The sequence below is a fragment of the Dioscorea cayenensis genome, chromosome 16 (assembly GCF_009730915.1).
Source record: "Dioscorea cayenensis subsp. rotundata cultivar TDr96_F1 chromosome 16, TDr96_F1_v2_PseudoChromosome.rev07_lg8_w22 25.fasta, whole genome shotgun sequence".
In the NCBI taxonomy this organism is placed as follows: Eukaryota; Viridiplantae; Streptophyta; class Magnoliopsida; order Dioscoreales; family Dioscoreaceae; genus Dioscorea; species Dioscorea cayenensis.
Genome location: NC_052486.1, coordinates 21,153,030 through 21,180,332, shown reverse-complemented (window position 1 = coordinate 21,180,332; position 27,303 = coordinate 21,153,030). Strand labels below are relative to the sequence as shown.

The window sequence follows — 27,303 nt, the reverse complement described above, 5'->3', positions numbered from 1 at the left end:
TCAACCAATCTCCATCACACATTAATACTTCAACCGTAGTTGGTGATAATGAAGCATGATGCGACTCAATAACTATTTTGTTGGCATTCCTCCATCAATTGTTGGCACGATGCCTAATCAATATAAGGAACATTCTGCAAACTATGAATCATAAATAATCCTAATTTGTTGATTTTTTCCTTCATTATTTCGCATCTAAATTTTGAAACCCTAACCATAAATTCTTGATAAACAAATTTCTTGGCCCTCATGTACTCACAAAGCATTCACCAATATTCAAAAATATCACTAATTCATAACTATAAAATAAAAAATTAAAAAAAAAATATCATTCGGAAAACCATTGATAGGGACACACGCAAGTGTACGTGTTGATCGTGTAACAAAGTGTGCTTAAAGTGCAGAGTGCCGGTCCACATGGAAAGAAGTGAATACTAGTAATAACTCTGAATCCAAAAATTAGTGTAATGAAATACGTGAAGTGTGTGAAAATAAAACCAAAAGAAAACTAGGAAATACGGGAAAATCACAAGAGAGAATTCAAGGAAGAGAATGATGTCCAGGCATAGCATCCCTCTAGGGTTATGAGGTACAAAACAATGGTTGTCTAAGCATGCATGCAATCCTATTTGAACCGAAAGGTTTCCAGAAGTATACAAAACCCCGATTTCTTAGGCAAAGTGTAACTGAATTGGTTCAGAGCTGATACAGACATCCACATAATCGCATTAACACTCTATGAAACATTATTGTCGGCTAATGATAATATCTTAAGTAGACAATCTTCCCCCTAAAGAGAGATTGTTCCTAATCTGAATACAGAGTATAAAAGCAATTTCTCCTAAAATCTACTCCACATGATTGCAAAGTGAATAAAGATTATCATCAACTCACTCGGAATGATTATGGGAGACAAAGTCTCCTAAATACCCTAACCAGAGGACACCCACTATCCTCTCGAATTGCAGTAAGCCTATGCTAGGTGGGAATTTCTTCTCGTCATGTAGCAATACAAGATATGAGAGCTAGGGCTTTTGCCTCGTTAGCCATCAAGCCTCCATTCACACAATTAGACTCAAATAGATATGATTACAAAGGAGAAATCAATTAAAGCATAAGAGATCCAACAACCAAAGTCACAAAATATAAACCCTAGAGTTCAACTATGCCCAAATATCAACAAATTAACCCTCCATTAATGGAGGGCAAGCATTCAAGATACAAGGGATAAATGTAAACATAGGATCCATAAAAATCCCCTTGTCAATCACTAGGATGGAGAGTCGCCCAGGTAGATTCCATGCACGCCATCAAGGTGAGCTTGACGGTTACGATCTCCAATCCCCTCGAATGCCGGGCCAAATCCCTCTCTAAATTTTACCTAAGGTGCTGGAGATTCGGCCCTTTTCTTCCTCAATCTCGCCTCCAAAAATCGACCCCAAAGAATAGAGAGATAGAATAGATGACGCCCTAAAAATCCTCTTACGTTCTATTTATACCCAACTGTTTACGAGTTACTTACGGGCGTAAGGGCTAGGCCATAAGGGAGCTGGGGAAGATAGTCGTGAGCCTTACGGAAATGCTTACAGCTGTAAGCTTCATCCGTAAGATCTTTTGAATATGTTACGGTCCAGCTTATAGCCATAAGTGCTGGACTATAAGCTTCTCTATCTGTTTCTTGCAACTACCCTTACGGGTGTACACTATAGTTGTAAGCTCCTCTAGATGGTCCTTATGGCTGTAAGCCTTGCCTGTAAAGTTCTTTGCATTAACTCTGAACCTTCCTTACAGGCATAAGAATGGCCATAAGGTTTTCTAGACTATACTTACGGCTGTAAGGTGGACCATAAGCTGCCCGTAAGCCATCCAGTTTGCCTTATCCTTGTTGTAGTGATGCTAAGAGAGCTCTAACTTCATCGTTTTTGGTCTAAATTGCTTCTTTTGGATCTCTCTTGCCTTTAAGCACTGCCCTAAGCCTGTTAATGCAAAACACACAATATTTAGCATCAAATTCCCCATTATGGTTCTAATGCATGCCAAATGAGTGTAAAAATAGATATGAATTACGTGAACAATGTACACTCATCATGGACCTCTATATAAGCATGTTTTACCTCCCATTGTGGCTCCTTGGCTTTCTTTTGTGGGAATACCTAACAAGGTTTATTGATACATCTGAAATTATAAATACATTATAAATAGGATTTAAGATTTTCCATGCAAACAGTTGAAAAGCCATAATGAAATAAATCTTGGTGGAACTATCCAATCTTTGGCAGTTAATTACTTGATTATTTTGAGCTATTTTTCCCATGTGATTTTTATCTTTACTTTATGGTTACAGTCCAAGAGGATAGCTCATGTTTTATCCAGCAAAGTGGTGTTACCATCAAAAGAGACCATGATGGCATCAATTGAAGCATATTATTAGGAATTAGAGCATGTAGGATGACCAAAGCATCATACTTACAGTCTTCATCCCAATGAGGTTGGTAACAGTTGCATTTTAGTCTCCTTATTTTCATTGAACTGCCATCACTCAATTAATCCCATATGATCTTTAACTATAGATTGAATATCTGAATTAGCTAACTTCTGAGGTCAGTTTGCCACTAATAGAAGAATAGAGGATACAAATGTATCGTGCAACTATCGAGTGCCTCAATTCTCAATAGGAGAATGGAGGATACAAATCCATCTCTGTCCTTTCAAAGGTTTCAATTTTACAATGTGTAAGAATTAGTGCATTCTATGATTAGCATTAGATGTTGAAATTTTCTTTTGATGAACATAAACTGAAGTTTTGTGAAGCTTGTTACAGGGAGCCAGAATCCAATGACAACCCATATAAGTAATCATGCATAATGAATTTACAGCAAACCAAGAATAATGATGATCTATTTATTACGTAGAGGAAAGTCTGTCTTGTTATAGAGAAGCTTACGGTACACTGCTTAAGGCCGTAAGCTGGACCGTAAAACAAGACTTACATATGGGACTTACAGTTGTAAGTGATCCCGTAAAACTTGCGACCCATCATTCCAGCTCCTTACAACAGCATTCTTAAGCTCGTAAGCAACCTGGAAATGACTAGATATAAATATTTTTGATGAGGGTTTTGTGGGTATCTTTTGTTCTATTCAATGGTGAGGTTTGTGAAAAGAAAGGGGGTGGATTTCCAAGGCTTTGGAGCTGAATCAAGAAGGAAAATTAGCCTACCTAGCTTGGATTAGAGGGATTGGAGTCATCAAGGGTTGTCTTGGTGGCATTTGTGGAAGGTCCTTAGGAGTTCTACGGCAATCACCTCTAAGCAAGGGAGTTTTCATTTTTTTCTTTGCTTGTTGCGCCTTGTTGTTTGGATGCTTGCTCTCCTTTAATGGAGAGCTAATTTTGTAGATGTTTGGGTTAGGGGTGAGAAAAATCGAGTACCCGATTCGGTTTTTAAAAATGGAATGAGAACCCTGTTTTATCTGATCGACAAAAATTCGACATGTATCCGACCAATTTCAAATCAAATATTGAAAATCGAGTACCCTATTTAAACCAAATCGAATATCAGATATTCAGATCCAAATTTAAGTTTTATTGGGGAAACATTATATAAATAACAAATATTGTAAACTTATAATTTAAAAAAATTAAAATCGTATATTATTCCCTTCCCAACAAAAATAAGAAAAACTTTTATCAATACTATGTAATACAAACAAAAATCAAACATTTTTGGAAACATCAAATATCTCATCATCATAAATGAACTAGAGAGAAGAGAGAAGACACGGCCGATGAGGACTTGAAGAAAGAAATTAAAAGAAATATATATATATATAACTCTTAAATTGATTAGATTAGGGATTTTGATTTTTTTTACTTGTAGCCCTTGTAAACTTTTATTTATTAATGTATATATATATATAACTCTTAAAGGATTAGATTATCATTTTTTATTTTTTTACATTTAGCCCATGTAAAGTTTAAATTTATTAATATTATACATATATATTTATATAAAAATATACTGAAAACCGGACCCGATTCGAGTTCCCACTTTTTATTTGCTTTTGACCCGAATCTGCTTTGGTTTTTATCTTAAAAATTAGGATCGGGTACCCTCAAAATTCGGATCCAAAAATTGGATACTGGATCGAATCATCGGATCAAGTTTTTATTTTTATTATTATTATTATTATTTTGCTCACCCCTAGTTTAGGAGTAGATGAACTCTAGGGTTTATTCTATTTTGACATTGGTTATAGATATTTATGCTTTAATTGTTTCTTAATTGCAATACATGTTATTTAAATCCAATGGCGTGTTTTCAATGTCTTGATTACTATCGTGACGAAAGCCCTAGTTTTGTTATATGATATGCTTTATGAAGAGTAGAAATGTCCACCTAGCATAAACAAGCTGCGATTGGAGGAGATTGTGAGTAAGCCTAGTAATGGGGTATTTTGAAGTTAAGAGTTTTCCTCCCTCAATCCTCCGGAGTGATTAACAAATAATTCCATATTTTTTGCAATCATAGGGAATAGATTTTATGAGAAATCACATTTCTATTCTGTATGGATTTAGGGACAATTGAAGGATCGATCATCTACTTATGAATTCTTGTTAAATTGACATTGAGATATCATATAGTGCAATGTGATTGTGTGGTGTCTGTATCATCACTGTACTGAATCACTTACTATTCACCCTTACAAGAGGGATTTAGTATATTTTAAGATTTATTATACTTATACAACTTTTATCCTAGACTTATAAAACCCTAGAGAGACTTTATGCCCGAGCATCGATCCCATTTCCCCTTGAGTCTCGACCGATTTCATTTTTGTATTCTTTTTTTAATTCCCTTTCCTCTTATTTTATTTGCACACATCACAACTTTTGATTAAGTTAATTTTAGTGGTGTCAAACGGCCCGGCCCGGCACGGCCCGGGCCCACACGGCCCATGCACTATGCGTGCTCGGGCCGGCACGGCCCATCTAGAAATCGTGCCGGGCCGGCACGGCCGCCAACCACCAAGGTCGGCCCAGCACGTGGCCCGGCCGAGTTATATTACATTTATATTTTTTATTTTAAACCCCAAAAATATAAAAAAAAAAATACCCTAAAATTGCTAAAAAATATAAAAATAATATACTAAAATTCAAAAACATAGAACTAAAAGCCTTATTGACCTAAAAAAACAAAAAAAAATACCAAAAAAAATTTTTTTTAGAAAGAAAAAACTTACATTTGGCGTGCCGGGCCATGTTGGCCCGAAGCGGGCCGCGGGCCGCAAACCCCTAGCCCAGCACGGCCCAGGGTATGGGCCGTGCCTGGCCCAAGCACGGTACTGTAGCACCGTGCTTGGGCCAAGCACGGCCCGTTTGACACCACTAGTTAATTTTCAGAGTTAGTACCTCAATTTTTCCTGTGGATCGATACCTTATCTTTATGCACACTTACTACTTGATCAGTGCGTACGTTCGTGTTAACCCCTATCATATATTCTTTGTATTTTTTGTGGTTTTATTTACCCTGTTTTTAATTGGTCAAGTTGGTTCATGGTGAAAAAACCAGAATATTTATCAAAGGGTAGTTTGTTATTATTATGAGGTTTGTTATTGTTCAGTTTTTTTATTTTTATTTTTTGTTTTTAAAAAAGAAAAAATTAAAATGTTTCAAAATGTCAGTTTTGTTGAGTCAAATAACTAATCATACCAAGTGAAATTGGTATAAACACAAGTGAGACTAGCATAAACGCAAGGAGAAAACTTACAAAACCTGAACTCACACAATCTTTGGTTTTTGTGCAGGCAATAGATTTCCTTGATAAGCTTCTTCGCTACGATCACCAGGAAAGAGTTACTGTAAGGGAAGTAATGTTAATTTAACAAGTCATATGCTTAACTGATTTACTCTTAAGCAAATTTTTATTTTTTAAAAATATTAAATATTTTAATTTAAGTAATATTAATTAAATTAAAGTTGAATCAACTCACCTTTTTTTTTTTAATTAATGGCAATACCTGTTATTTGAGATTTCAAACCGGTTCTCAAAGATGGCCTTTACTTGATGAGCAAGATTCTGCTAATTCTTTGAGACTAAGTCTTCCTGATTAAGCTGAAATTCAGGGCACACAGTCACTACCCATATATGAAATCAGGCTTTACGTTTACGCAGCAAAATTGAGTTCAATTTGGCTAATATTTGTTTTTATTAATTTTTTTATTTGTTTATTTTTAGTATGCTCTTGCTCATTATAGTCTTCAATTACCCACAAACATACTTAGAAGTTTGAATTCTATGGTTCACAATTTACTACAATATTGAAAGAAACACCACACTGTGACTTGGAACAAATTTGAATAATATGTTTGGTTAGAGTATTTCTAACATCTAAATGAGCCACATCAATCCTTTGGCTGCTTCTATTATTAAGTACTTTCCTTAAGTCTTCTCAGTTGTAGTTTCATGTGGTGTTCAGTGGTGTCAAACAACTGAATTTATCCGCAAGGCAGTTGGATTAACCTATAGTTAGGAAGTAAAGAGAATCATGAAGGTTATAGAAAATACTACAAGTCATGGGAATATATCTTAGGCGTTGTTAACAACTTAAGAGGATAGATGAGGTAATATGCCAAAATCTAAAAAATTGTATCCCTTGTCATCAACTCTAACAAGAAAGCGCAAAGAAGAGTTTTAATATAGATCTTAACTAGCTAATAGCCCATACAAAAGCAATTCTAGAGCTGTATCATGCAAACAAGACTTTATAGTCTATTTCTATAATTTCTTTTGAAACCCTAGAATCTTCTCCCCTATTCAATACACATAAGCTATCAAGAAAAATAATATTTAATTTCCTATATTTTTCAACATTTCACAAGAAACAAATTGGGATTGAATTTTATTTGCTTAAATATCCCACAAACATTGTTTTCTTGCTGCATTTTACTATGTCATGTGTCGTGGATTTCATTTTGCATGTGGAGCCTTGCTGATATAGTTGGTATTCTTTTTCATGATTGCTCTGATGTTCAAATCTGGATTTATTGTTGGTATTCACACTTTGTGCTTAATTTCATACCAACTGGTGAGCAATATAATGTAATGTAATGTTACAGCTATCATCTTTTCTTTGCATTGATTATTGAATCTTGTTATTTATTTGTATATAAAAAAATATCGCCAATTTGGTACATATATAAAAAGTTTCAGAAAAGAAAAATCTCTGTTCAATCTTATTTACATTTTTCAACTGTCTAATGTTCATTGAGTAGTTTATGCTGCAGTTAAAATAGAGATGATGTTGTTTCTTGCCATTCATTTGCTTTCAGTTTGATCTTTACCTCAGCTAGTATGACATAATTGATTGTCTCTTATTCTGGTCCCTAGGGAACAATGGCAGAGTTTGAAGGCTTTCATTCATGGTATCCAATGTTCTCCATTCTTATGAAATTTAACTGATGAGTTTTAGTTGATTATAACTGGTCATAAGGTTGAAATGTTGATATAGTTTTCCATCTTTGATTGTGATGTGATTAAATTTAATTTTTCTTGTTCTATAATGATATATAATTTCTTTAATTCATCACCTTATGTTTTATATATTTCATATTTTTATTTATTGTGCAATTTTGCCATTTTTATCATGATACATGTGTTTTCAAAAATATCAACTAATCAACCAAAGAAAAACTATATTTTTTTTGTAATTTTATATATTTTAATCTAGACACCTTAGTCTTAATATCTTATATTAATTTCCACAAATTGAATCTATGAAATCATGACAAAAGAAAGGAATCTTCTTAAAATGAAAAGTAAAATTTTATTGCTCTTAATTGCTTATATTTCTTTGAACCTTCTTTTGTTCTTAATTGCTCTGTAGTGATATAACTATTAGGTTCTATAGATCTCAGCCACAAACACAACAATTGGTGACGAAGTTCTGACAAGCTGTGGATTAGACTTCAAGAGCTACTTTTATTGGACATCAATTGGAGCCTTGTTAGGATACTCTCTGCTTTTGAATGTGGGATTTACTCTAGCATTAACTTTCAAAAGACACAAGTTTTTCCACTAAATTAAAATTATATAACTCCATCTTTGCTTTCAACTGGTGACATTTATTGAAGAAATTTAGCTGTCGGAATTTCTCGTGCTATTATTTCTCGGGAGAAGCTTAATCAGATAAGTGGATTAATTAGCTGTTATTTATAAAAATATAGAGCTAAAGATCGCAAGCAAGAGACGAAAAGGATCAGTAAGTATCCTTTTTCTGTTTACACTATGATGCATTCCAATTGAAGGTTAATAGATCTTACTTTGGATATTGCAGGGAGAATGGTCTTGCATTTCCAACCACTAGCAGTAACATTTCAGGATGTTCAATATTTTGTCAACACACCATTGGTAGAATTATAATTACAGAACAATTAGGACTAGATATAATGTAGTAGTAATTGGTTCTTTTTATTCAAATAGGAAATGAGAGAACAAGGGTATATAGATAAGAAGCTTCAGTTGTTGCACAATATAAGTGGAGCATTTCAGCTTGCCATTCTTTCGGTGTTGATGGGTATCAGTGGAGCAAGTAAAACTACACTTCTAGATGTTCTTGCTGGAAGGAAAATAGGTGGAGTAAGTGAAGGAGATACCAGAATGGGAGGATATATATATCCAAAAAAACAAGAAACATTTTCAAGTATTTCAGGTTACTGTGAACAGACTGACATTCATTCTCCTCAAACTACTGTCAAAGAATCTGTTATTTATTCCGCTTGCCTTTGTCTACCACATGAAATTGATTCAAAGAAAAGATTTGTACATTATATCCAGAACCAAAAAATTCTGTACTATTTATATTGATATTGTTTTTAACTACTTTAATATAGTTTTGCTTCTATATTATGTTGTGCCATCAAGAATATGGTCTCATAAGCAATGCCCTTTTTGCAAGATCAAGTCAAGCAGAGTGATTTGTCTTTTGTGTTACGCCTACAAGTGATTTAGTATATCTTTTTATACTATTTGCTGCACCATTTTGTTCTTTATTGCCAAGTATTACGTTTTTATGTCTCTATTTAGCTATTTGCTATTTGTTTTTGTCATTTGATCTCATAAAGGGTGTGGGTCTTCTCAAGTTACCACTATTGGAAGATATTAAGGTTTTGATGGTATGGAATTTTTTGTTAATGATCTTGATTGTTGATGTGCTCTTGAACTAGGTTTTACATCTAAATTTATTTGATATTAACCTAAACTGATGTAGTACTAATAATTTTATTTAGTGAAATTTAGAAGTTTTAATATAGTTATTTTTGTGTTTTGAGATTCAACCACAGGTGTCTTTTGGTATAGTGTGTGTTGAATTTTCAATCACAATTGGCTTGTCTTGACATTTCTTTAAAATTAATCATGTAGTTTTTTAATATCTTTGAAGGTGTCTGAGACGAAAGCCAAGTATTTCCTCCAATGGAAAATGTGATTTTGCAGAATGAAGCACCAACAGACTTCTATATTCTGGTGACAGGCAGTGTGGTAATGAAAATTCTTTGAATATTACTCATCATTTCTTACAATTTCTTCTGCATGCGTTCATATTCTTAAATTTGCTCTTACCTCTACAGGATTTTATTGATTACAAAAATGGAATTAAGTAGGCAAGTGTAAAATGCTACAACATATTTTGAGCATTCCTTGATTAATACTCTAGATATCCAAGCAGGGAAATGAAATCTCTTTTATTGACCATTGGATGCCTTGCAAATTGTTCATAAGGCGAAGACAGGTGACCTTATCGGAGAGATTGGGTACTTTGCTATAAGCCACAATTATTTACAACTCGAACCAAAAAATTGTGCCAGTTGTTGCGGGTAAATCGTATTACATTCCTTAGTATTGTTCAATCAAATGTTGGAGATGGAACCATAATCATGAACTATCTTCTTCAGGTACAACCAGCTCTGGGTTTTTACTCTTACAATACTTGTTACTACCTCATGTTGCTTTGAACAAATACGATTATTATAAGCCATATAAGCCGAGTATTACCTTCCATGCATTATGATACAATCTCTCTCTTCAATGTAAACCTATATATGGCACGTTATCATAATGAATAAGCCATATGCTTATTTGAGTCCGACACACGCAAACTAATAATGCATAAACTTAATAATTGTCATTCTCAAACTTAATATATACACTTGACGAGAAAACAGCTAAACACTCAAGAGTTTCAATAAAAATGTATGCTATACAATACAGCTTATCAAATAAAAGTTTACAAAAAAGAACCAAGTCCTATCTGTTCAGCATATGATCCTTAAACAACTTAAGTGCATGCATTTCATATAAGGATTGACAGACATTAATTTAGTGCTAATGTGTTTCGAAACATAATAAATGATTATTAAACTTAATGGTCTAGAGATAAAAATTCACTATCTTAGCCCAAACATGAAACTCTTCAACTATATACCTGATAAGTGCTTGAATGAATGTATTTAATTATTATTATTTATAGCACTTTGCATATAATTATTGAATATATGATTGATTATGGTGCTTAATTCGCTTCTATTTCATATTTAGGCTAGAATGAGGACATACAGATCAAGAGAAACAAGGTTGAGATAATTTGAGCTAATTTTGGGAAAAAACACAGAGTTTATACAATGATTGTTGATGAGATTTTTATAACGCAAGTATACGCTATCGCAAACAAGTAATATAATGATAAGAGAGTATATCCCATGAGAATTGAATTTATTAATTATCAAAATTACTAACCTTAATTCTACTTGACTAATGATATTGAAGAGATTTAATTTAGAAAATCTAATTCAGGGATTAGAGAAAAGATAGTTAGATGAGAAGAAATCAATGTCAAGAGATTCTAGGGTTTCCGAGTTTTTCATAAATCAATATTGAAGAGTTCACATAAATCGAGTTTTTCATAGTTTGGCTACATCGTAGCCCTAGAAAAAGGTACTTAGAACATAATAATTGCAAAGCTTGACATAGTAACAAAGTTCATAATCAAATAAATAAAGAAAAACTAAAAACTAAAGCTTGACGATGAATTCGGCCCGAATCTTTGCTCCCGGCCTTTTGATCTCTAAAATTCTCCTCCTAGTTTTTCATCTTAACCCTAGCCCCTTTTATAACTTAAAATCGGGGTAGCACTTAGGCACCAAAGGCTGTAGTGCCTAGGCGCTATAGTTTTCATTTTGCACCTTTTTACGTTGTAGCGCCTAAGCGCTGCATGCTAGCGCCTAAGCGCTAGATTTTCTGTTTTGCTTGTTCTCTCTTTGTTGAAACTTTATTCTTCTTTTCTCAAATTTTGTGCTTTTTACATGTTCTTCATTCACATCATTCTCTTTCTTTCTAACAATACAATAACAATAAGATTAGGAGTAAAATTGGTTCAAAATAATACAATTTAATTTATAATAAGTTAAAGAAGGTCTATATATTGAGTGCAAATTATACTCATCAATGAATTATGGTGGGGTTATAGGTGCTATTATGGGTGATACTGTAGCATTGTAATATTCGTGGCACTGTAGCAAATCAATATTACGGGCATAAGCCCCAACTCAAGAAGTTTATGAGTACTGTTATGGCCGTAAGAATGGGGTCATAAAGACCTCTTATGGTTGTAAAAATCCCCGATTTCTGAGTTATAAAAGCCCTAAAACTAGAGCTTTTGGGGGATCTTCTTCTTTGATCTTTGAGCGGCGATTTCGAGAGCTTCTATTACATATCTTCTCCAGGGGAAGAAATCAAAAGGAGAGACTAGATGAAGGTTTAAAGCTTTATTGGAGCCGTCAAGGATTGTCTTGGCGGTGTTTGTGGAAAGTCCTTGGGCGTTCTATGGCAATCACCTCCCGGCTCAATTGAGAAGAGGGTTTTAATGTTTTCTTTAATTCTTGTTGAGTCTTATTGTTTGGATGTTTGCTTTTCTCTAATGGAGAGCTAATTTTGTAGATGTTTAGGCGTAGATGAACTATAGGGTTTATTCTATTTTGACATTGGTTGTAGATCTTTATGCTTTAATTGTTTCTTAATTGACATCCATTTCTATTTAAATTCAATTGTGTGTTTTAATGTCTTCAATATTACCGAGGTAAAAGCCCTAGTTTTCTTGTATGATGTGCTTTGTAACAAGTAGAAGTTTTCACATAGCATAGACAAAACCACAATTGGAGAGGATTGTGAGTAAGCCTAACAATGGGGTACTTTAGAATCGCGAGTTCTCCTCCCTCAATCCTCCCGAGTGATTTAATAAGTAATTTCATGTTCTTTGCAATCGTATGGAATAGATTTTAGGAGACATTACATTTCTATTCTATATAGGATTAGGGACAGTTGCATTGTAATAAAAATTGTCTATTTAAGAAACTCTTGTTAAATTCACATTAAGATTTCATAGAGTGCAAGCCTATTGTGGAATGTCTATATTAGCACTATACTAAGTCAATTATTAATCACCCTCGTAAGATGGGTTTAGTATATTTTAGGATTTTTCTCGGTCAAATAGGATTGTATACTTATACAACATTTGTTCTGAACTTAATAAACTCTAGAGGGATACTATACCCGAGCATCCCTTCTCCCCTGATGTTTCGACTTCTTCTATTTCTTTGCTCTTGTTATTTAGTTTTGTTCATACACATAGCTACTTTTATTTAAGCTAATTTTCAGGATATGATTAGTACTAGTATTTTTTTTATCTTCCCTATGAATCAAAATACTCTGCCTTAGCGCACACAATTAATACTTGTGTCCCCTGTCAATCCATCATCCAACACCCAATTTACTATATATTATTATCAATAAAAGTTATATCATCTTTCCTTGTACTCAACTCATCTTTTAATTAATTCTCTTCCACTGATCACTGATAAGTTGTTATCAAGATTCTTGAGTGTTTATTTCAGGGCTGATTTTCTTTTTTTTTTTTAATGTTTAAAAAAAATATCATTTTGCCATTATGATTTTGATGCAAAAGTATAAATTTTTTACACTTTGATTGATATAATATATTAATTCTCGAACATAAATGGTGCTATGCTCGATTAATTTGATGATTGAAAATAAATAAATAAAATATCACTATATTTGTTATATAATTTTTTAAGGTCTTTAACTCACCTAAATTCTAACATTATGACAATACTATATATATATATAATACAAAATTTAACAAAGATAATCTCTTTTGTGGTTAATAAAGATTTTTTCCCCCTCTCGTGATTTCTTGCACATAATTATTTTTTTTCAAATCTTCAACAGTAAATGACTTATAAAAAGAAATGCCTCCAAATCTTTGAGTTAACAAAAAAATAATAATAATAATAATCTGAACCATCTTTGGAATCACAGAACAAAAAAAATAAAAAATAAAAAATAAAAAAATAATAAAAATAAAAAAATAAAATCTATTAAACTCTACATAAATTGTCTTGCTTGTCTTGTTCAATACTAGTTGAGAATCATGGTGCCATTTGTGCTTAAGATGTGGCTAGTATAATTAAGGATGTCAAACCCTTTCTCATCAGACCAATTCTCACAGGTTCAATTCTTGTTCCATTTATTCAACCTATGCAGCTATACATTTTTTTTAAAATTGTTACATGTTAGAACATAATTATAAAAATTTAAAAATTATATTTGATTAATTATTAACTTGTAATAACTATTAATGGAAGGCTAACCAGGTTATTTTTCAAAATATTTTGGTTAATATTATTTTTTTAGCTTGTAATAATTAATTAATAATAATAATAAATTTGTGTAGTATTATTTTTTTTAAATAAAAAATATCATAATATTTACAATAATTATAATTCCTAAAATATTCCCCCGTTGATGAATGATGAATCCCCCACAGCTAGGGGTGTAATCGATCGAGTTCGAGCCGAGCAGCAAGCTACTCGAGCTCGAGCTCGGTTAAAAACTCGCTGCTTGATACTCGACACGAATTCGATCGAGTTTTATTTTTGTAGCTCGAGCTCGACTCGATACATTAATCGAACTACTCGAGCTCGCCAGATTAAGCTCGATTAAACTCGATAAAGGCTAATAAATTCAATTTGATCATAGATAATTTTATACTTGAACTCGAATTTGGGCTTGAGCTCGAGCTCGTACTCAATTATATATATAAAACAAACTAACATATAATATATATATATATACACACAAATACAACTACTCGACTAAGCTCGTGAGCACTCGAGTCAAGTATTAAGATGCTCGAACTCGGCTCGCTCGACTCGATCCTAAGCGAGTCGAATTTGAGCTTTCCCTGAATTGAACTCGAGTAACTTGCGAGTAGTAGTGGGCCACATTGATCATTATTTTGTTTTATAAACGATTTATTTATATTATTAAAACCTTGTGCAAATGGTCAAACAGTAAAACCTCTTCACTTGGGCCAACTCTGTGGGCCCTATTAATGGGCTAGTGGGCCACATGGCCTTTACTATATAAAGCCCCCTCGAAAACACTCCATTAAAAGCCCACGTCGACGAGGATGGCTCGATCGGTGAAGACGGCAGTGATCGGAGCCGGGCCTGGTGGTTTGGTCGCCGCCAGGGAGCTCCGCCGCCAGGGTCACGAGGTCACCGTCTTCGAGAAGTCCACCAGCGTCGGCGGCACCTGGGTCTACGACCCCACCACCGACTCCGATCGGGTGGCCGTCCATGGGAGTCTATACCGCTCGCTACGCACCAATCTCCCTCGCCAGCTGATGGGTTTCCTCGATTACCCGTTTCCTGGGCCATCGGAGAGCTTCGTCGATCCCCGGGCGTTCCCGGCGCACGAGGAAGTGCTTGCTTACCTTGAGGGTTTCGCGAGGGATTTTGGGGTTTTGGAGATGGTTCGGTTTGGTGCGGAGGTGGTTAGGGTTTGGTTGGAGGGGGACGGCGGCGAGTGGAGCGTGGAGTGGCGGAATGAGGATGGATCGGTGGCGGAGGAGAGGTTTGAGGCGGTGGTGGTCGCCAGCGGGCATCACTCCGTGCCGAGGATCCCTGAGATTCCGGGTGAGTTGGAAGGATGTTCTTGATTCTTTTGTTGCTTTTTTAATCTTATTTATAGTAAAAGTTGTGAAAATTATTTTTTAAAAAAAACTAAAATATACTGTGAAGTATGTTCATCAAAATACTTTAATTATCATTTTACCAGGAAAAAACTTTTATGATTCGAGTATTGAAAAAAATCTCTCTCCTTTTAGTTTTTTTTTAAATTAACAAAGAAGTGTGATTATCTTATTTTTGAGGAAAAATGTTTGTTTCTGTTTGATATTTGTATGATGATAGTGGTAGAGGAGAAGGTGAATGAGAAAGATTGAGAAAAAAACCTTGAAATGAAAAAGAAGGGGTTGGCAATGGTGGATTTGGTTGCTGGTGATGGGATTAAGAATAGATGATGCGCGATAGATGGTGACTGTAATGGTGGAGTTGGCCGGAGGGAAAGGTTAAAAGAGTGATTTTTTTTATTATTTTTTTTATAACTGGTCATAATTTAATATGGTAGTTGTCATAAATGGTTTTGGATAGTAGAACTTAAGCACTACAATATGCAACAGGCATTGATAAATGGCGTGGCAAGCAAATACACAGCCACAATTATCGCATTCCTGAGCATTTTAGGGACCAGGTATTTTGAGCCGTCTCTCTATCTTTTGTTCATAAGAAAATAGAAGGGAAAACTTTATGCAACACTAGAAAATACCATTCAAATGATTCGTTTTCATTCCTATACAATGATAGTGGTGTTATGATGTTGGCAGCTACTAAGCACCGATTGATATGCCAGTCCCAAATATGTGCATGTTCAATGCATCATGGTAAAAAAAAACTTATGAAAGTTGCAGTAGCTAATTTCTGAAGCATCTTAGATGAGCAGGATACTGATATTCAAAACTTAAGCTGCTAAAAGAATGGAACTGCTCAAAATGTTGTAAACTATCACATAGATGACACTATCACATAGACGAATTTCATCAATCTTAAAGGTCCGCACTTTGAGTTACTCAAGAAAAGCTTGTAAGCTGCATTTGTTATCCTCTACTTGGATGGAAATTCTTTGAAAGCTATCTTTGCCAGAACCTTTAAATTGGTGACTGGATTTAAGAGAATCATATTTTGCGAGCAGTGCTTCCCAAGTTTGATTCTGAATGTTGTTAATATAGTGAACAATGAAAACGATTGAGTAGCTGCACTAGGAGAAACAAGATGTTTCCTGCAGGAAATTGTACTTGATGTATAATGGAATCAGCTTCTCGTCAAGTACAGCACTATTATCTTGTATCCTCAGCTTTTTCAAATGTTCTAATTTGGTGTTAATATGCACACGCGAGTGCACACACACTTTCTTGTGCAAAAGTTGAGTAACCATGATGATGACCGCCAACATGCAATTGATGTTTACAATAAATTATCCCTTTTTTCTATTTTTCTCTATTTATAGCCTTGATGATATATGCAGGTTGTGGTTTTGATTGGAATGGGAGCTAGTTCCCGTGATATCTCTAGAGAAATTTCAAAAGTAGCAAAGGAAGTGCATATAGCCTCAAGAGCCAAAGATACTGTAGTTGGAAAGTTAGATAACCATGATAATATTTGGCAACACAAAATGGTAAATACACTTTCAGTTTAATCATATGTGTCTTCACTATTGTTCCTTATCAAGGTGTGCAGATATTCCATCTTTCTCACTAATTAAGTTAAATTATATTCACCACAACATGCGACTGATGCAAGAAAATCTGTGTTTTTCACACAGGTAAAATGTGTCCATGAAGATTGTGAGGTGGAATTTGATGATGGTGCATCACTTCATGCTGATTGTATATTCTATTGCACAGGGTACGCTGTGCTAATCCTACCAGGCGATGGAACTAGTTACTTGATTACTTAAATGATTCTGTAATCAATCTATGTTTTATCATGATTTGATATTGCTTACAGTTACAAATACCATTTCCCTTTCCTAGAGACAATTGAGTTCATAAGCATTGAAGACAACCGAGTCGGACCTCTATATAAGCATGTTTTCCCTCCCGCCGTGGCCCCTTGGCTTTCTTTTGTGGGAATACCTAATAAGGTTTGCTGATGCATCTGAAATTCTAAACCTTCAAATTTGGATTTTTGTCTAAATACATTATGAACAGGATTTAAGATTTTCCATGCAAACAGCTGATTAACCATAATGATACAATTCTTGGTGAAGCTACCCAATCTTTGGCAGTCAAAGACTTGATCATTTTGTGCTATTTTGCCCAGGTGATTTTTAACATTATGTTACAGTTACAGTCCAAGTGGATAGCTCATGTTTTATCCAGCAAAGTGGTGTTACCATCAGAAAAGACCATGATGGCATCAGTTGAAGCGTATTATCAGGAATTAGAGCGTGTAGGGCAACCTAAGCATCATACACACTATCTTCTTCCCAATGAGGTTGGTAACACTTGCATTTTAGTCTCCTCATTTTCATTGAACTGCCATCACTCTGATTAATCCCATATGATCTTCAACTACAGATTGAGTATCTGAATTGGCTAACTTCTGAGGTCAGTTTGCCACCAATGGAGGAATGGAGGATACAAATATATCGTGCAGCTATCGAGAGCCTCAAGTCTCACAATGACAGGTATCGGGACAACTGGGATGCTGAATATTGGACAGAGATATCCATCTCGGTCCTCTCAAAGGTTTATATTTTACAATGTGCAAGAACTAATGCATTTTAGAGCCGGTTTAGTTACAAAATAAAAAAATATGGTATAATTTTATTACGTAGGAAGTGCAAGTGCTTATTATATAAATTGTGGCATATTTTAATATTAGCATTAGATGTTGAAATTTTCTTCATAAACCGAAGATTTTTTAATCTTGTTGCAGGGAGCCAGAATCCAATGACAGCCCATACAAGCAATCATACATAATGAATTTAACACAAACCAGGAGCAAGGATGATCTATTTTTTGGAAAGAGGAAGATGGGTGTTATTTTGTATTTTACAAATTTATGTGATGTTCATAAATGGGTGCTTTTGTCAATTGCTACATTGAAGCTTATATTAACACCTTCAAAACATTGAGTTAACCTGAAAGAAATATTTAAATCATCATTGTGAGAATCAACGTACCATTTGTGCTTTAGATGTACTGAGTATAATTAAGGATGTCAAAGCCTTTATCATCAAACTAATTCTCACGGGCTCAACTCTTATTCCAATTATTTAACCCATTTAACCTATGCAAAATGCTCTAATTGGCATAAATAAATATTTATACAAATTTTTTTTTCTAATTATTTCATGTTAAAACATAATTATAGTAGGATGTCTCCTTTTGCTCTTCTTTCATATCCCAATTCTACGTGGATGTCCGCACGTGCTATTTAATATAGTTATAAATTTTTTTACATTATAAATATTTAATTATTAACTTGTAATAACTATTAATGGAAGGCTAACCAGGTCATTTGCCAGAATATTTTGGTCAATTATATATATATATATATTATTGTCATGGTTAATAATAAAAAAATTGTTTGGTATGAATTTTTTAAAATAAAAATATTAAAAATATTTATATATTATATTCGCAACTAATAATTTATTCACAAATGTAAACCTATATATAAATTTTCATGAATATATTATAAGTATAATGAATATATTACAAATATAAAGTGAATAATAAAAGCCAGAATATTTACCAAACACTTTAATAATTTATTTCTTTTTCTTCTTTTCTCTTATCTATCTCTTCTTTTCTTCTATATCATACAATATATAAGTGGAGCGTATTTATAGGCATTCATGATTTGAATGAACGGTTATGATTGATTCTATCTAATGGTCCAAAATACACTGGTAGGTGTAATAGTAATAGTATTGGCGGCTGCTATAATATTATCTTGAAGGATGCTACAATAATATCGCCCGCTACAGTGCAGAACCATGAATAAAATTAGGAGAGGGGGGAGCTAAATTTAATTTAAAAATATATAAATATAAAAATTTTATATTAATTCAAATTTAAAATTTATAATAATTAATATTTTTCAAAAATATAAATACATCAAAGTTCTAATGACTATCCCTATGAGGTGAGAGTTGAATCCTTGTACTTTGCATATTTTGAAATCTCAACAAAATTAAATATTTATTTTTGGTAATTAATTAGTTACTTTTTTTCAATGTTTAAAAAATTATAATTAACATTAAATCATTATATTTAACACCATTAATTAATAACTAATTAATGATACTAATATTTAAATAAAAAAATCATAAGGCTTTAAGTGTCATTTTATTATGCTTACTTTCTTTAATTTTCTCATTCCCAAAAAATTACACTTTTCAAACCTTACCAACCAAACACATTCTTCATTCTCACTCCTACTCCACTACCCCTCATGTCACTCCCAATCCACTCATCCCTTAATCCACTCTTGACAACCAAACATATCGTTAATTCATTCAATTTCTGAATAATTATATATATTTTTTGAATTATGTTAATTATTCATTTATTTGGAAATAGTACAAATTATCACTTCAAGTTTGGATTCAAATAATTAGTTTAATTTGATATTATAAAAATGAGATCATATGATTGCTAGAATTTTGCTTGCAAATTTCTTAGTTTTTGCTTAATCTGAACTTTGATAGTTTGTTTTTTTGTGAACATGGAGTATTTTGACATAGAAATTAGTCCTCAATTAACTATGCACTAACCCTGTCACTGGGGGTTAAACACTGACCTTGTCGACACGTATTTTGTTAAGAGACTATAGTTTCTCACCGTTCCATCGGTGAAGAATAACGGCCTCTGATATTCTGGCGAGGGTAAACAAATAAACTATGATATTTTTGTTTTGATCATAGTTATTGAGAGACATATATTGTATTTATCTAAAAATCAAGCTCTATTGGATGTTTTTGTTTTGTTTCTGAATTGTATTGTGGTACTTGTTCTGCTAAATCATATTACTGATTTTTTTTATTTTGCATTTTAAGACTTTTTATGATCCCAATGTTTTTAGTGGTTGCTTACTGAGCTGTCAAGCTCATAATCTGTTGTTAATTTTTATTTCAGATCAGGAGTTTAACAGCTCACCGAGAGTGAACAAGTAGCAAGCCTGTCTCTAGTCTAGTTGAGATCAAATCTCTGTCTGTTTTGTAAACTCTAAGATCTGTATTCTGCAAATTTTGTATTTTTTGAAGCTTGACTTTGAACTTTATAGTATTGTTACATTGTATGTTCTTTTTTGTAATAGGTTCTGAGGCCTTGCATACCTATTGTGCTGCGCACTATGGGTGTGCGGCTATTTGTCGGTGCACCGAGTCCGGCAAGCTGGGTTCAGGGCGTGACAGGTTCACAATTTACTACAATATTGAAAGAAACACCACCCTGTGACTTAAAACAAATTTGAATCATATGTCTGGTATGAGTATTTCTAACATCTAAATGAGTCACATCAATCCTTTGACTGCCTCTATTATTAGATACTTTGCTTAATTCATCTTAGTTGTAGTTCCATGTGGTGTTCAGTGGTGTCAAACAACTAAATTTATCCGCAAGGCAGTTGGATTAACCTATAGTTAGGAAGTAAAGAGAATCAAAAAGGTTATAGAAAATACTACAAATCATGGGAATATATCTTAGGTGTTGTTAATAACTTAAGAGGATATGAGGTAATATGTCAAAAACTAAAAAATTATATCCCTTGTCATTAACTCTAACAAGAAAGAACAAAGAAGAGTTTTAATATAGATCTTAACTAGCTAATAGCCCACACATAAGCAATTCCAGAGCTGTATCAAGCAAACAAGACTTTGTAGTCTTTTTCTCAAATTTCTTTTGAAGCATTAGAATTTTCTCACCCTATTCAATATATATCAGCTGTCAAGAAAACTAATAATTAATTTCCTATATTTTTCAACCGAGAAACGAATTGGGATTGAATTTTATTTGCTTAAATATCCCACAAACATTGTTTTCTTGCTGCATTTTACTATGTCATGTGTCATGGGTTTCATTTCGCATGTGGAGCCTTGATGATATAGTTGGTATTCTTGTTCATGATTTCTCTAATGTTCAAATTTGGAGTTATTGTTGGTATTCACACTTTGTGCTCTATTTCATACCAACCCGTGAACAATATAATGTAATGTAATGTTACAGCTTTCATCTTTTCTTTGCATTGATTATTGAATCTTGTTATTTATTTGCATATAAAAAATATCGGCAATTTGGTACAAACATAAAAAGTTTCATAAAAGAAAAACCTCTGTTCAATCTTATTTGCATTTTTCTACTGTATAATGTTCATTGAGTAGTTTATGCTGTAGTTAAAATAGAGATAATGTTGTTTCTTGTCATTCATTTGCTTTGAGTTTGATCTGTTTCTCAGCTAGTATGACATGTGATATGTGGGATCATGTGTGCCATTGATTGTCTCTTATTCTGGTCCCTAGGGAAGAATGGCAGAGTTTGAAGGCTTTCATTATGGTATCCAATGTTCTCCATTCTTATGAGATTTAATTGATGAGTTTTAGTTAATTGTAACTGTTGATAAGGTTGAAATGTTGATATAGTTTTCCATCTTTGATTGTGTATGTGATTGAATTTAATTTTTCGTGTTCTATAATGATATACATTTTTTTTTAATTCATCACCTTATGTTTTATATATTTCATATTTTTATTTTGTGCAAGTTTTCCATTTTTATCATGATACATGTGTTTTCAAAAAGATCAACTAATTAACCAAAGAAAAACTATATTTTTTTTTGTAATTTTATATATTTTAATCTAGACACCTTCGTCTTAATATCTTATATTTCCACAAATTGAATCTATGAAATCATGACAAAAGAAAGGAATCTTCTTCTTCTTAAAATGAAAAGTATAATTTTATTGCTCTTAATTGCTTATATTTCTTTGAATCTTCTTTTGTTCTTAATTGCTCTATAGTGATATAACTATTTGGTGTTGCAGATCTTAGGCACAAACACAACAATTGGTGATGAAGTTCTAACAAGCCGTGGATTAGACTTCAAGAGCTACTTTTATTAGATATCAATTAGAGACTTGTTAGGAAACTCGTTGCTTTTGAATGTGGGATTTACTCTACCATTAACTTTCAAGACACAAGTTTTTCCACTGAATTGAAACTATGTAACTCCATCTTTGCTCTCAACTAGTGACATTTATAGAAGAAGTTTAGCTGTCAGAATGTCTCGTGCTATTATTTCTCGAGAGAAGCTTTCTCAGATAAGTGGATTTTCTGTTCTTCATAAAACTATAGAGCTAAAGAATAGCAAGCAAGAGACAAAAAAGATCGGTGAGTATCCTTTTTCTGTTTTACACCATGATGCATTCCAATTCAAGGTTAATAGATCTTACCTTGAATAATAGATCTTGTTGAAGAGTCTGTTATTTATTCCGCTTGACTTCGTCTACCACATGAAATTGATTCAAAGATAAGATCTGTATGTTATTTCCAGAGCCAAGAAATTCTATGCTATTTATGTTGATATTGTCCACATGAAATTGATTCAAAGATAAGATCTGTATGTTATTTCTAGAGCCAAGAAATTCTATGCTATTTATGTTGATATTGTTTTTAACTGCTTTAATATGGTTTTGCATCTATTTTATGTTGTGTCATTAAGAATATGGTATCATAAGCACTGCCCTTTCTACAAGAGCAAGTCAAGCAAAGTGATTTGTCTTTTGTGTTCCGCCTACAGGTGATTTAGTATATCGCTTTGATACTATTTGTTGCACCATTTTGTTCTTTATTGCCAAGTATTACGATTGTTTAATATGAGCAGAACTTGTCTGGTGTGAAGCTGGCAGAGCACAGTCAGATTTATGGACTATTGAATAAATTCGGCGTTGAGGACTGATTTCAGTAGCTCAGTGTTTGCATGAGAAGAATGTCAACTATTTGTACACAGTGTTTTGTATGAGCATGGCAAATCAGCCTACTTATCTTAATTGTTTTTGTCTACTTGATTTTGAATCCTTGTTTTGTGTGTTGCTTTATCTTATTATAAGTATGTAAGCTTTGTCTTTGTATCACCGAAGAAAGAAAGCAAGATCAGTTTCACCTATTTCTTTTCTCTCCTCTTCTATAATTGCACCTGATATATCCCTTCATAATCAAACAGTGGTATCAGAGATAAGGTTGGAAGGTGATGGCATCAAGCAACAACGCCATGGTCAATGTATCTCAACCTGTGGTGCCGCTGTTCAACGGAGAGGCGTACGATCATTGGAGCACACTCATGAGAGCCTTGTTTAAATCACAGGAGGTGTGGGATGTTGTCAAAAAGGGGTTTGATGACAAGGATGCTGTTGAAGCTCGGGTTAAGGAGAATCGCAAGAAAGACTCTAAAGCTCTCTTTCTCATCCTTCAGTCCGTTGATCGGCGGGTGTTCTCGCGTGTGAAGAATGCCACAACGTCTAATCAGGCGTGGTTGAGCCTACATAAAGAGTTTCAAGGTTCCTCCAAGTACGTCACGGTGAGGAGGCAACGATTGCGGCACCAGTTTGAAACTATTCTGATTATGGCCAATGAGTCCGTTAAGGACTACGTCTCAAGAGTCCTTGAGGTGGTGAATGAGTTTCAGGCTTATAGAGGTGAAGTTGATGACGCGGCTGTGGCAGCAAAGGTGTTGCGAACGTTGTTGCCAAAGTTTGATCATGTAGTTACCGCCATTGAAGAAGCACAGGGATTTGGATAAGATCACGATTGATGAGCTTAGCGGGTCGTTGTTAACTCATGAAGATCGTATCAATCGAACTCAGAATGGAGCTGATGTTCGAGCTCTGCAGGTGAGTACTGAGGGCTCTAATGTTTTTAGCACTCAGTTTCTGCAGGACGGCAACAAATCCAGAGATGCTGATCGGCAACAAGGAGGCAGAGGTCGAGGCAGAGGTGCATTTCGTGGAAGAGGAAGAGGTAGAGGACGGTCTACTAATTTCTCAAGTACAAGTGGAGATGTGAAGATGCAGAACAAAAGCACAATTCAGTGCTACAACTACAAATGATTCGGTCACAAAAAGGCTCAATGTTGGTCCAAGGTGAAGGAAAGCAACATGGTGGAGCAAAATGAGGTAACCAATCTTTTTATGGTTAAAAATGCAGCCAACTCAAAGCAAGGAAGTGTGTGGATTGTCGACAGTGGCTGCTCAAACCACATGTCGAGTAAACGTGGGCTCTTTCACGAATTAGAGGATACACGAGGAGAATCTGTGAGGCTTGGTGACAACAAAGACCTTCAAGTAGGTGGCAGAGGGGCTGTAATTCTCAATACACACTCCGGGAAGACAAGGGTACTGAGAGATGTTCAGTATGTCCCACACTTGGCCCATAACTTGCTTAGTGTGGGACGGTTAATGAGAACAGGCTATGTTGTCTTATTTGATGAAGAAAGCTGTTTAATCAAAGATAAGAAGTCAGGAGCTGTGGTGGCCAAAGTATTGATGACAAAACACAATATGTTTCCATTGGGAATAGAAGAAGTTGCAAGTGTTCTTGTAGCTGAAAATGATCAAAAGATGATTGTATTATGGCACAAACATTATGGCCATTTACACTGGAAAGGCTTGAGGACTTTGCATGATGATGGGCTTGTGGTTGGGCTTCCAAATGTTGGCAAAAAGGAGGTATGTTGTGAAAGCTGCATTATTGGTATGCATGTTAGACATGCTTTTCTCTAGGAAAGCTGAGAGATTATCCAAAAATCCTCTTGATTTAGTGCATGCAGACATATGCGGTCCAATGCAAGAAGAATCATTGGGGGGGAGTCTTTATTTTCTACTATTTGTAGATGATTACACCCGTTACAACTGGGTGTATTTCATCAAAAGAAAGTTCCAAGTGTTTGAAGAGTTTGTAAAGTATAAGAAGCTAGTTGAAAGGCAGCTTGAAAGGAAGTTGAAATGTCTGAGAAGTGATAGAGGAGGTGAGTTTATAGGAGCTGAGTTTCTAAAGTTCTGTGAAGTTGAAGGCATCAGAAGAGAGATGACAACACCTTATACACCTGAACTAAATGGTGTCGTGGAGAGGAAAAACCGCACCATAGTTGAAATGGCTCGTTGCATCATGAAGGAGAGGAGTGTTCCAAATTTTCTATGGGCAGAGGCAGTCTCAACGGCTGTTTATTTACTTAACCGAGCTCCAACAAAGTCACTTGATGAAAAAACACCATATCATGCTTTGAATGTTGTCAGGCCCACAGTGAAGCACCTACGCATTTTTTGGGTGTATTGCCTATTCTCGGGTAGAGTCACAGCATCGACAGAAGCTTGATCCCAAGTCTGTAAAGTGTGTATTTATTGGGTATTGCATTGTCTCTAAAGCCTACAGACTTTTTAATCCCGCTACTGGCAAGGTAATAGTAAATAAAAGCGTGGAGTTTGATGAAGATTCCAGATGGCCTTGGGATAGTCCAGCTCACAATCAACAAATGTTTGTCTTTGATGGACTTGAAGATACTGAAGATACTGAAGATGGTGATCATGAACAAGTGCAAGTTGAAGACTCATCACCAATGATTTCTCACCCAAATGAAGATGAAGGAAACCATCATACTTCTGTGAGGTATAGATCTTTACGAGATATCTATGACTCTTGTTCTTTTGTCTTAAACATCTCAAACCCCAACACATTCACTGAAGCTGTAAACAAGCCTGAGTAGCGAGAAGCCATGAAGAGAGAAATTGAAGCCATACATCGAAATTCAACCTGGCATCTCACAGAGCTTCCGGAAGGGAAGAAGGCAATCAGCATGAAGTGGATCTATAGAACTAAGTACCACTCAGATGGAAGAATACTCAAACACAAAGCAAGGCTTGTCGTTAAGGGATATGCACAAAAGGAGGGTATTGCTTTCACTGAGACATATGCTCCGGTAGTGAGGATGGAGACAGTTCGAGTCTTCCTTGCTATTGCAGCACCAGGACGTTGGCCGGTGTTCCAACTTGACGTAAAATCAGCCTTCCTCAATGGTGAACTAAATGAAGACGTATATGTACATCAACCAGAGGGTTTCATCTACAAAGGCAAGGAGAACCTCGTGTACAAGCTCGACAAGGCCTTGTATGGTTTGCGTCAGGCTCCTCGAGCCTGGTATAGCAAAATAAATGAGTATTTCATCACACAAGGTTTCAGCAGAAGCATCAGTGAACCTACATTGTATAAAAGGAGTGGAAAGGGCGCAGAAGTGTTGTTCGTTTGTCTCTATGTCAATGATATAATTTATATGGAAGGTTCTGCACAGCAAACTGAAAGTTTCAAGCTTCACATGATGGATCAATTTGAGATGACTGATCTCGGAATCCTTCATTACTTCCTTGGCCTTGAGATCCATCAAAGCAATGAAGGTATTACTATATCACAAACTAAATATGCAGGTGATCTGTTGCACAAGTTTGGCATGGAAGGTTGTAAATATTTGGCAACTCCCATGAATGCCAATGAGAAATTGAAGCTAACTGATGGTACAAGTGAAGGAGATGTTGTGAAATACCGGAGTATGGTGGGTGGACTACTATACTTAACTCACACTCGCCCCGATTTAATCTATGCAGTCAGTTTGGTCTCGTGTTTCATGTGTTGACCCACCATGCAACACCAAGGAGCAGTCAAGCGCATTCTGCGCTATGTTGCTGGTACACAGACCTTGGGAGTCCATTATACTCATGCACATGAGTTCAATTTAGTTGGCTATACGGATAGCGACTGGGATGGGAGTATGGATGACCGAAGAAGCACTTCTGGGTGTATATTCAAGCTCAGCTCGAGTATTATCACTTGGGAATCCAAGAAGCAAAACTGCATTGCCTTATCATCTACTGAAGCGGAGTACTTGCAGCAGCTAGTACAGCATGCCAAGCTGTTTGGTTGAGAAGACTTTTGGAAGAATTTGGAGTATTTTCGCCTAATCCTACACTCATTTTGTGTGACAATAGCTCAGTCATCTTCATTGCTAAACATCCTGCAATGCATGGGAAAACGAAGCATATGGATATTAAGTACCATTTTCTTCGTGATCTTGTTGTTAATGAGACAATTAGGCTGGAGTATTGCAGTACAAAAGTTCAATTAGTTGATATATGCACAAAAGCCTTGGGGAATCAGAAATTCATCTGTCTAAGAGATGAGCTGGGAATGAAGAAATTCAGCTCAAGGAAGGATGTTGAATATGAGCAGGACTTGTCTGGTGTGAAGCTGGCAGAGCACAGTAAGATGTATGGACTATTGAAT

At 34.7% G+C, this 27,303-nt stretch overlaps 1 protein-coding gene across 3 annotated transcripts; it reads left to right on the top strand.

The window, feature by feature from the left end:
• The first annotated feature begins 14,533 nt into the window (after positions 1-14,533).
• On the top strand, positions 14,534-18,153 carry LOC120278848 (flavin-containing monooxygenase FMO GS-OX5-like). 3 transcript variants are annotated; one of them, XM_039285588.1, is made up of 8 exons: positions 14,534-15,049; positions 15,595-15,665; positions 16,497-16,646; positions 16,794-16,876; positions 16,979-17,114; positions 17,294-17,467; positions 17,551-17,660; positions 17,912-18,153. In XM_039285588.1, exons 1-8 carry the CDS (start codon positions 14,542-14,544, stop codon positions 18,108-18,110), a joined length of 1,431 nt encoding a protein of 476 aa, XP_039141522.1. In that variant the 5' UTR covers positions 14,534-14,541; the 3' UTR covers positions 18,111-18,153. The 3 variants fall into 3 exon arrangements, with proteins under 3 accessions (XP_039141522.1, XP_039141521.1, XP_039141523.1); XM_039285587.1 differs by having other exon boundaries at positions 17,207-17,467; XM_039285589.1 differs by having other exon boundaries at positions 17,207-17,467; positions 17,551-17,721; positions 17,912-18,059.
• Positions 18,154-27,303: the final 9,150 nt, after the last annotated feature.